We start from the raw sequence: 12,288 nt of genomic DNA, 5'->3' as shown, positions 1-12,288 counted from the left end.
TTGCGACCCACTTTGGGTTCCCGACCCATAGTTTGAGAACAGCTGTCCTATTGAAGTGTTATCTCATACCAGCATGAGGTAACTGTAAGGAAACATTTGCCTTTTAATGGAACCTACTTTTCCCCTCTCCTCACAGCAGCACCAGAGACCCAACAGAGCTGAACAGCCACTCCACAGGGCTTCAGTCTTATAGGGCTTCAGAGATCATGGCAGAGCTCCCATAAATCCTCTAGTTCCTTACATAGGGAGGGTCTGACTGACTAAGCTCCTAATAGAGTGAAAAAAATCATTAAATAAAATTTGAATAGACAAACCCAGAGCCTAGTTCCCAGTCTGAGTATATGGGCCTGGCACTGAGCAGATGCATGATGGGGACAGGAATCCTCCCTCACACCTGTGGAGCACATGCCTAGCTTCTTGGCGGAGGTGATTCCAGCCTAATGAACTCTCAGACTTCTCCTCAAGTGGCGAATTGGAGGACCCACACAATAGCGGATCCCCTGGCCTGACCATGCCGAGCCCACTCATCTTTTATGTGGTTCCCCCCACACCCAGTCTTCCCCTTTTGTGCAGTAGAAACACACTGGTTATGTTGCTTTTCTGACTTAGTAGAACTTTGCTATGTTGATCCTCCATGTTCCACCCCTGATGTGGCCCCTGCACCAGAAGCTGCCTCTACCAGATTTGCATCCTCTTTGCAAGGATAAGTCTGCACTGGCCATTTGGGATCAGGATTTGGCAATGAGCATTTTACTGGCAGGAAGCAGGATAGGGCCCTAATTTTCTGGCAGTCTCCCAGCTTCCCTTGCACCAGTCCCAAGAGCCCGTTTAAACGATAATCATGGATGTTGAGGTCTTGTCCCTTTTCTTGCAGGTTAATGCCAGATGGTAACTTCTCTTGACAATTACAGTGGCAACTCCAGTGTCTGGCCCAAGGAACGTGGTGTGGCACTATGGAGGTGTAGGAAGGGCTGGGAAAGGAATTCACTCTACACCCTGATACATCTGCAGAATTACTCTATGGAGGATACTCCAGCCCAACATTTGATTGTTTTTTAAGTGAACTGATCAGCTATTATTTTGCCACATGATAAACAACAACATGAATTATTTTCTAGAAACTGACAACTGCGTAAGGAATATTTCATGCAGGCAGAGAAATCTAGGACACTGTCCAGGGGCAGCAGGAACAGCCCATATCTCCCAGAGACTTTTGCTGGCTCTCTGGGATCTGATCCCCAAAGCGTTCGCTCCAGTGGGGAGAGGGCCAGTACTGGAGAGGGGTTCAGAAAAGAGAAGAGAGGAAGGAAAAGGGGAATGGTTAGGGAGCATGTGGTTAGGAGCAGAAAGGGAGCCTGGGGAGAGGAAACAGTGTAGGCCCCCAAATCTGAAAAGATTATTACAAATATTAACAGGTTAGGAGAAAGGAAATAGCAGTAAATCACAGGGCTAAAATAATTCTTGATTATGCAATATTGTCTGAAGTAGACTACTAGGCATTATTTTCCTGATATTGCTCTTGGAACCCATCTTTTCTTACATAGCATACACATCTAGAGTTTGGATGGTTTCACAAACCACAGTGCTGTAGTTTGTGGTACAAAACACCCCAAGGGGTGCTTATAAACATTTTAATCTCACGATTATCTCTGTGTTATTCACTTTCCTTCTCATACATACATCTGATTACTCTCACTTCAGCAGGTCAACAAGAACTTGTGGAAGTAAATAATACATCTGCAGTGAGCCCACTGTATATGTTCTCTCTCTCGCTATAAAGAGAGAATGAAACCATCAAATGGGAACACTAGGAATTCTTATTTATATCCAAAGGTCCCTGGTGACCTTTAACTCATGAGTTACTGGAGTGAAAATAACAGAATGTATCTCTTTATCTGAGCTTTGGTGTGGGCACAATTTGGAGTAATGATACTATTATATTATCTAGTAGTATCTCTGGTTGACCAGCATGCCATCCATCAATCGGTTTGGCCATTAAGAAGAGATTGTGAGAATCTTTAAATGGTGCGCTTTATGCGCTGGTGATATAGTAAGGATTCTTTCAAACGGCTGAACTGAGACCAAAACGCTTTTATCCATAAATAAGAAATCACAAGTTGATATAAATCACAGTTACAGGGGAAAATAATCAACAAGCTATTCACAGAAGTAATGTAGCCCTAAATTAGTCACATTTCTTTAAAACATAGGACTGGTTACTGCAAATATAAATATAATACCCCAAACTATCCTGCTTAATTAGCAAACTGAATTTTAATGCTCTTTGGCCAGGCAAGAATCAGCCTGTAAAAAACAAAAGTGGGTTGAAAATTGGCAGACTGGCAAAGCGCTATAAAGCTTAATATGGTTCTTTGTTTCCTATACATATTTTAAATTACTTCAAAACTTCCATGCAATTTAAACACAAATTGTGTTTAATGTTTTCTTTCTTTGGGAAAATGGTATTAAAATGACATCCTTCTTCAGATATAGATACAAAGTACTTTAATAATGCCTTTCCCTTATCTGGGAATGGAATCTTTACTGTACCACCATCTTCCTGCTCACTGAAAAATAATGCAAGAAAGATTTGTCTGAAACAATACAGTATGTCACTCAGCAAATGGAAAACACAGGGAAAGACATTTTAAAGTACGTTTGCAAATAAAAAAGGTCCCAAGTGTTATGTATATATTACAAGTTTAAAATCAGGACTCCTGCAATACTACTGGGTATTCTAGAAACACCTAAATCCAGGGTAAATTGTAAGCACTTAGATCCAAGTGAAGCAGCCCATTTAACATAAAACATTACAGCAACCATTAAAACCAAGCACAATGGGCAATTATGTTTTGTTAGAAAACATGGCCCGGTGCAATAAAGGGCAGGAATTGAGAACTCCTACACCTAACTACTAACAATGACTAATTATGGGTGCAATCCATGTCCTCCCTTTGAGGGTGGGGAAAGGACAAAAGAGTGGAACCATTCAGACGTTACTGAACAGCAGGCCAAACAGTGAAGTAACTCACATAATGATGCAGAGCCAATCTCTGGGAGGGCTCACTCTGTGCTCACAGGGGTTGTGGACAGGCCAGGGGAGTAGAGTCAATGTCACCAGCTGGTCTGCCAACTACACAGATCTTCTGGTTCCCATGCACTTTCCTCCTGGTGCGTGGAATAGACCTGGCCAAAACTACAGCCCAGGTCTCATATGCCATAACTATGGCTGGGTCTACACTACCCGCCTGAATCGGCGGGTAGAAATCAACCTCTCGGGGATCGATTTATCGTGTCCCGTCGGGACGCGACAATCGATCCCCGAATCGACGCTCTTACTCCACCAGCGGAGGTGGGAGTAAGCGCCGTCGACGGGAAGCCGCAGAGGTCGATTTTGCCGCCGTCCCTACAGCGGGGTAAGTCGGCTGCGATACGTCGAATTCAGCTGCGCTATTCGCGTAGCTGAATTTGCATATCTTAAATCGACCCCCCCCTGTAGTGAAGATGTAGTGTAAGTACTCTGTGCCCTACAGTCCTCTATCCAGGGAATAGGATTCAGTGCCCCCATCCCCACACACTGGTCCCTTGGCGAATAGCCAGGTGCACAAAACAAGAATTCTATCTCTGTGAGATTTTAACATACCGTCAGAAATGCTTCAAGAATTTACACTAGAAATACCAGATTTTTATTTAAGAGGAAGCCTTCAGTAGATTTATTCTATTTAAATGCCTTCAGTGGACATCCTTTCACTTGCAGGAGTGAGAGAGGGATCACTTTTCTGCATTCCAGAAAGCTGATCATAGGAGATAAAACACACATCTAACTTCTCATTTGTTAGTGAATATATTCTAAGACCTGGGCTGTGCCTACTAGCAGTGGTTTTTAATATGGGTTTCACTCTATTATATTCTCTATATGTAGCTTCCTTAACCTTTCGAACCTTTTTCCTGTCCCTAGTCTATAATATTGTCTAAGCATCATGACTAACTATTTTTACTGTCTAAGTTTTGGTTGGTAGTAATGAGCCTAGAGAGAAATGAAAATGTATGTCAAACTGCTGACCCATTTTCCATAAATACAGTATCTGGTTTCTAGCATAGTATTGCAGAAATGTCTGCAAAATGCCAACCTATGATAAGTGTTATCATTTAAATCCAACATGAAGTCTAGTTGAATGGTGCTTATTTGGCTGTGCAACATACTTTCAATTTGACTGCGCATTTATTATAAAAATAGTTTTCTAAGTACAAAAAACTTCATAGCATTCAAAGCTTCTGAGGCACTAATTACTACAAAATAAATTTCTTTAGCTGAAGGCACAATTCTTCATCTTTCAAGTGAAAGTATCAGATTATATTTTTTCATAGCAACTATTAAAAACTGAGCAAAGATTCAGTTAAGGTGACAATTACCATCTGCTAGTCATGGTAATTATGTGGTCCTAATTAATTGCAAATGTTCTAGTACATGAATAGATTCAAAATACAAAATATTAAGAATGGACTCTTCTGTGGATTACTACAGTAATTAAATCATATAACCATTGAAAGGATATCTAAGTATGGAACCATTAATAAGGAAAATAAATTTAGTAGACCAAATTGTGTCTGTCTGTGCAATCTCTTTGACTTAAACATGATAAAAGCCCCATATTTTTCATTTACACTGAAGCTATCACATATACCTTTTCCCCCTTTTATTTAATATCTCAGAACTAACTTCAATGGGCTTGTATTAATGTAACTAAGGACAGAATTCAGACCAATGATTTATATACTAATTAAGATAGCACAGAAAGTTATGTTGCTCAGAAATCTAACCTACATGTTCATCAAGACGAGCATAAAACCAATCATCTATATGAAAGCCGGCTGGAAAAATACTGTCATATTAGAACACTTTGGTTGTTCCTAGTTATTCTACTTATAACGTTGTGTGAAAATGTATTCATTAAAAACAGACTATATAGTCAACTTAATTGAGAGTTTAACCCAATTAAACAAAATGCTGATTTTTCATCCACTATTCATTCACAATACAAAATTTAAATAGTTTTTTAAATCATCTGTGTGGCATATTAAAGCTAACAAAAAAGTATTCAACTGATTTTTCCAGAATATAGTCTAAGAGTGAAATTCTGGCCTCACTGAAGTCAACTGCAAAACTCTCATTGACTTCAGTAGGACCAGGATTTCACCCCAAGACTGAAAAATACGAATTTTATTAAAGGGTCTAATAACTGTTCCTCTTGAAGTCAATGGGCATTCTGTCATTGAATTCAATGAGAGAAGGATTGGGCCCTATGTAGAAAATAAGGGTAATCTTTAATTATGACAGCAAAGTTTGTTTACTAGACAATATTTAATCAGTACCTCCAGCAAGGATCTTCTCTTCCAACTCACTCATTTGCTTCTTGTAGGCTTTTAAAGCAGCTTCTTTAAATGATGGGCGTATTCTCTTTTTCTTTGTAATTTCAATAGGCATCACTGGGATATTTTGATTTTCATCTTCCCTGATTTCTGTTTCAGCAGCTATATCTTCTGCAGGTTCCAACCCATCTTCGATGATCAGGTTGTCAAACTGCTTGTTATATTCATCTTCTTGTAGTGTTGCGTATGGAGTTTCATATGAAAACTGTTCAAGTTCATACTCCTGAACCTGTTCATCAGTTTCATTTGTGTTAGTTCTATTTTCTAGTTTAGCAAGAACTTGTTCCATTACTTCTACGTAATCTGTTTCATTCTCACCACCTGTCTCACTTAAATCTTCCTCATCCTCTGCTTTGTAATAACAAGGCTCTGTATAAACATCAGAATCGAGGGTTGTGCTTGATTCATTAGCAGTAGACTGGGATAAAGTCCTAAATCTCCCCATAAAAGATGATCCACTATCATCATATCCACTTAAACTTTGTGTGCTTTTGTTCCAGACCACTTCCAGGGCTGATTTAGCACGCTGAAGTGTAGATCCAAATTTAGGAAAGCTGAATGTCTTGTCAGAAAGGTCTATACTTAGTCGACTATGCCATGATTTAGGAGGTGCTTCCTCTGATTCATCACTTGGTAGTTCACTTTGACTTCGATACATCATGGGCAATCTGTTTTGATTTTGATAAAGGGAATTAGAATTTGTTTCCTGATAATCATCATATTGACTGATCCACTGACTGTGTGTTTCACTGTCGAGGCCAGGACATGGAGAATTACCATCAAGGGTAAAGTCATAGCTTTCAGTGTCATCCTGGAGGTCAGAACTTTGGCACTTTCCAAAATCTATCTGTTGGTCTGAAGGGGTGCTCATATCATAAGCAAAAGCTTCTTGTGTGGATGAATCTAGGCCCAAGTCTGTGCCTTGATCTAACTGATTCCAGTCTTTCCATGGTGAAAGATCATCATGTAAGGAGAGCTGAGAATCACTATAATGGCTTCTGTCTCCAGATACACACATTATTCCATTGCTTACACCACTGTCAACTGTTTCAGTGTTTTCAGCTTCATTTTGCTCTGGATAAGGCTGCATATCTTGGTTAAAAGTCTGATCTTGTGAGCTACCATACCAGTTGCATGTTTCATCTTGCCTTCTCTGCCAAAGCTCTCGATCCGAGGAAGACAATAGTGAGCTGCCATTAGTTCTACTAAAATACTGATTCTCAGAAAAATCCTCAGAGTAAGACTGACACAATTTTGAAAAATCTGACTCCGAACGGCTAAGTTTGGGAGTTGTAAAATCATTCTGTGAATGCCAAACAGGTGGCATATCTGAATAGTAGGTCTTTGATTGCTTATCCACATTGTCAAATTCTGGTGACTGTTCACCATAATTTGTTTTATTTGGAAAGATGCTGCCATCAACAGTCCTACCTTGGATTCTGGTATTTGGAGACTCCACACTTCCCTTTGTAGTGCTCGCTTTTATCTGAAATGCTGATTTTGATATCTTTGCATAACTATTCCTATTTATATCGGATTCCAGCTCTTTATCACTGTCATCAGGTGATACCCAGTCATGTTTTTTAGTTTTTGGCTCTGGTTTCATATCCATACTTTCATATGTCTGAGAGGAAGGCAGTCCTCTCTCTTTTCTCTCTCTCATGTCATGGGAAAGGATATCTGTAGAAATTCCAATGCCGGTTCCTTTAAGTTTATAAGATTTTTTTAAAATTAAATCTCTCTGTTGTGCTGTTTCGAAGTATACAAGTATAGGTCTAGGCTTTGCATTGGGACAGTCTCTTTGTTGCCCTAATCTATGGGCCAATTCAATTTTAATTGTGTTTTGTGCCTCTGAGAACCCCATTCTGTCTATTAAAATTCTGTAAACCACATTTTCAATATTTTCAAACCTGTCTTCAGGCACATTTAAAAACCTAAGACTTGCTTTGTTTCCTGGGTGGCCTATTTGTTTAATGTAGTCATGTATGTCTCGAGTTTCCCTTCGTGACTGTACAAATCCAGTTCTCAACTGTTCAATTTCACTTTGTACAACTTCTACGCTACTAGAGATTTCATCAATGGATTGTTTCAGAGCATTTACGTGTCCTCTTAATTCAGAAAGTTCTGTTTCAATTTGACTGATTCCCTGAAGTTCTTTAAAGATCATTTCCATAACATCATGTGTTTGACTAATACACCCAGTTGAACTAAAGCCTGGTTCCAGGGCATTGGATTTCTGGTGACGACCAGTTCTGTCTAACGACTTGCTTCTTAGGCCCCATGTTTTCTTCCATGTGCTCAGCTCTGAGTCCGATGAGACACACTCTTGGCTCTTTTTCCATTTCCTTAGTTTTCGTAAAGCTCCTAGCTTTAGGGTATGCAAAGTACGTTCGCCATCAGAGCTCCCATCTGATGGAGCAAGACTGCTCAAACTCTTTCTGTTGCGTCTCACAGGCATTGTATGTGATAAATACTCCTTTTTCCTGCTGCTACCCTTTACTTCATTTAATGACTCAGAATATGAACTATCATTTGAAGAGATATCTTGAAATAATTCCTCATTATTATTGTTTGTTACAAAAATACTCTTTTGTAGTCCATTGGCAATAGCAACTCTGTAACTGAATGTTGGAGAAAGTGAAAATTCTTTATTACCTTCCTCTTCTTCAGTTGACAAGTTGCGAGCAGATGGACACTTTGCAATCTTTTTAACGGTGCTTTTCAAAGTATTTGAAAACTTTGGATTCTTTGTCTGTCCAACCTGGGTTAAGTCTTGTTCCTTTTTGCTCTGAGAACTCTCTTTCTTTTTTGTACTATTTCCCAATTTCTTTGTAAACATTCCTTTGTAAATCTTATATATGTAAGATGAGATCAGGCTCTTTAAAAGGGCAGAAACCATGGAGAGCAATTTATATTAACCTTTCCCCACAAAAAATGCAATTTCAGATCCAGAAAAATATTTGTATCTCCAACAGAATCATTAGTGAGTGTACATTTTATCAGCTGGGACTGTAGACAGGGAGGATGTGCTCAACATGTAAACTACCAATGTTTTGGTATCATTTGACAGGAAAAAGTACATGTGTTCATCGGAAACCAAATCCTGAAGGAGGCCTGAATGTGCTGTAAAATCCTGCTTTGTTCCCCATGGCTCCTGGCAGTGTCTAAAAAGGAGGGAATAGTGTTACTATGGCTTTCAAAACAGAATTTATCATTTAATCCATTACATGGCAACACTAAACATTTTTGAAATCTATGTGACATTTGGCAATAAGAGAAACCAGCTAGACCATGTCCATTTTAAAATACAATCAAACTTAATATATTTAATTGTAGGGCCAGCAATGCCATATTAAACAGCATTCTTGCTGTGTGGATCTATAGATTTTTAATGACAATTATTAAATGGTAGGTTCAAGATTATTAAACGGTATCTTCACAGCTATATTTCTCATCGGAAAAGTAAGAATATTGCAATACTTTAAATGCTTCATCCATAGCATTCCATTGATATGATTTCAATTAGTCTGATTCGTTTTCATTTTCAGTAAGACACTTAGAGGGACCAATGTGCCGATGTAAATATTCTACAAACTGTAGAATATAGATCAGAATGTTGAACTGTAGATTAATTAAAATAAATTATTTTAAACTTTTAATTTTAGAATAAATGCCCATTCAAACCAGATTTCAGTGGACCGGCTTGCTACCTTCCTAAACTTTGTCAGGGAGCTCTCAGGGACTGGCACCGGTCCATGAACTAGTCATTGAGAAACACTGAGATATGTCATGCATTACAATTTTTATCATGTGTTAATATATATATGTTTAATGTCTCAATATTTTGGCTTTTAAAATGCCTGATCCAACTCCTATTGAAGTCAATGGAACCTTTCAATTAGCTTCCTTGGGAGCTGGATCAGGACCTAAATGCAACAACAAAATGCTTGTATTATGGAATTTTATTTTAGGTTTTTTAAGTTAACTAGTCCTCCCTATGTGTCATAAAAATCTTTCTTTAAGGGGCTCAGTGTTCACTTTAGGAGACTGAATTCACTTTACTCATCAAATTGCATAGTTGCCTGATCAGGAGAACCCCCATTGGAGAAGAATGGTGTTATACCACTGCAAATAGCCTCTTTGCTTTGATTAGACTGGCTTGGTTCGAGAACTCTTTAATCAGTAAGTTCAAGTAAGAAACGTTAAGCAAGTGTCATTTGCACAGTTGTTGCCTATGCTTTCCATAAGGCAAAGGGCTAGTCTGTGCCATTTAGCCACAAACCTTAATACAGGGCAATGCGGCATTACACTGCTCCCCAGGGAGCAATGGCAGGTATTCCTCCTTGGGAGACAGGAGTTCCAAGAGCATTCTATGTTTGCAAAGGCAGTGCACCCATTGCCATAACCCTCTGGAAGATGCAGCTTATTCAGCTTCATTGGATCAGTGAACAGTAGTGTCAAAGCCCTGGCATTGTCTCCTCCCCACCCGCTGTGGGGTGTCAAGGGTCCACAGGAACATAGGAATGGAAAGGTTCTGGAGCTCCCTGGACAGCAGGGACACAATTCTGCTTGGCCCATAATTAAAATCACACAAGGAATAAGGGTGAAAGCCCTTTATCCCTCTCCAGTACCACTGTACAGCCATATAAGGGCCATCCAGAATCTGCCCCAACAAAATGTGGTTTACAGTCAAACAGGGCTGGAGTTTTAAGGGAAGATATTCTTTCCTTGGATCAAAAGCTTCAGAAGACACTGGGCTAAACATACCTGGTGTAAATGGGTAAAATTCATCGATATCAATGTGAGCTGTAACTGCTTACTCCAGGGCTCAATTTGGTGTACACTGTTAGCAGGGATGGCTCGAGGCCCTAGCCGAGCAAGCTCGTGCTTGGGGCAGCAGATTCTAAGGGGCGGCTTCCCTCCAATCCTTTTTTTTTTTCTTTGCCGCTCCAGCCACCCCGCAGGTTTTTTCTTTTTGGTTTGCTACTTTGGCCGCCCTGTAGGGGGCGGCGGCACGGAGGAGAGGAGCACCCTGCTGGGAGTGGGCTGCACGCTCTGTCTGCCCCAGCCGGTGCCAGGTCTGCAGCAAGCCCAGCAGGGCAGCCCATATCCTTCCCTGCCCACCGACCAGAGCGGTGCAGAGCTCTGGCTCCCCTTCTCTCTTCCCCCTTGCTCCCTCCCCCTCTCCTCCACTAGCCGGGGCACGCACTCCGCTGCCCGGGGCACATCTGCAGCACAGGGAGTCCCCCTGCACTCTGGCTCCCGCCGCCCCACACTGTGTTTTTTTTTTTTTTTGCTTTGCCGCTCCGGCCGCCCCGCGAGTTTTTTTTTTTGCTTGGGGCGGCAAAAAAGCCGACCCTGACTGTTAGAATATTTTTAACTGTCTAGCAAGTAATACTGCAATGGCAATTAACAGACAATTAATGTAAAGTTGGCAAATTGGATACATTGCATTGATAGTGAGCACTTTTGGCTGTTGCAGCTTTTGTGTAGTCTGATGGTAGTTAGAAATCTTTCCCCCTAACTTCAGCATTGAAATGTGTCTAAAAGAAGAATTACACAGAACTCTTGCTACATCCACCAAGTCTTTGATTTTACAAATATTGGGCTTCTTTCCCCAAAACACTTACAAGTGGGTATAAATATGTTCAGCTGAAGTTAGTGGAATATTCATGTGAATAAAGTTACCCATGTGTACGTGTTTGGAGAATCAGGCCAACAGAAGGTAGCACTGTACTTAGCCAAGGATTCCATTTTATTTTTAAAGAAATCATCATCATTTTAGTTTATAGCCACTAACTTATAGGTGGCAAATTGAAATCCATTCATGTACCTTTGGGACACTGATTGCCAGTTTTGTGGGATACATAAAATTGCAGAAGAAAAATAATAGAGACATTTTTTTTCCCCCAGAGGAAGTAGAACTACTTCCAGAAGGGCCATCAAAGAGGATTCAGGGGAGAATTTTAATCCTTTTCCAATTGGTGGATTGGGAATTGCGACAGGACTTTAAAAAATGTTGCTATTACTCTAGCTGGGCTTTATTGGGTAAAAATACTGAAAACACATAGAACTGTTAAATTTCAATGTTTACAGTTCTAATATTTATATGCCTGATCTGGCAAGCCTGACTTACCTGAGTAAGGTCATTGAAGCCGATAGGACTACTCACATTAGTAACACTTTGTAGTCTTGGAGGCATATTTTGTAGATAAAAGAATAAGCAATATTTATATACATACTTGGGTTAGCCCTGAATTGATTCTTGAAAATGAGATGAAATATCAATTTTTGGTTCTGTCTGCATTCCCTCTGAATAATCTGCACAGTTTAATTAAGTCATCTGTTTAATGTGCAGCAGCAATCAAAAATGTGATTAAGGACTAAACCCTCCTTTGGCTAGTGCAGTCAGAGGAACAGAAATGCTGTTTAGTTCTTTCTCTAGGCCGGGGCAGGATTCTACCAGGCAGACTAGGATCATGGGCTGGGGAAGTACTTCACAGCTTTTCTGACTGTAGCATGCACACTTGGCTGGTTGGAAGGCTAGACATCCTCCTAGCTCTCAGATCTTTAGAGCATAGTGTTCAGGTAGTGCTGTACCTGGATTCTCCTGTGCCCTATGGAAGTATCCTCTCTGACTCTGCTCAGTGGAAGAGTCTTTCTGTATCATCTTCCATCCCTCATTCCTGCCTACCCTAGTGCAGCAGAGGACAGGATGTACCCACAGGCCTAAGATTTTAAGCTGTCTGATTTTCAGCTGGCTGTACTAAGAATGAGATAAAGAGTAATATGGAAGAATTAGAATAGGTTCAGAAAAGGGCTAAAAGTGTGGGGCCAAAGGTGCCATTTGATTTACTA

The 12,288-nt window shown here is 40.2% G+C and overlaps 1 protein-coding gene across 1 annotated transcript in view; it reads right to left on the bottom strand.

The window, feature by feature from the left end:
- UNC13C (unc-13 homolog C) overlaps positions 1-12,288 on the bottom strand; it is a 402,369-nt gene that overhangs the window by 376,278 nt on the left and 13,803 nt on the right. The window contains exon 2 of the mRNA XM_065558178.1: positions 5,374-8,594. Within this exon, the coding sequence (XP_065414250.1) occupies positions 5,374-8,329 (2,956 nt within the window). The 5' untranslated portion in view covers positions 8,330-8,594. The remainder of the gene's footprint in view (positions 1-5,373; positions 8,595-12,288) is intronic.

This window comes from Chrysemys picta, chromosome 10 (genome assembly GCF_011386835.1).
Source record: "Chrysemys picta bellii isolate R12L10 chromosome 10, ASM1138683v2, whole genome shotgun sequence".
NCBI classification, from domain to species: domain Eukaryota; kingdom Metazoa; phylum Chordata; order Testudines; family Emydidae; genus Chrysemys; species Chrysemys picta.
This window is presented reverse-complemented; position numbering and strand designations above follow the sequence as displayed.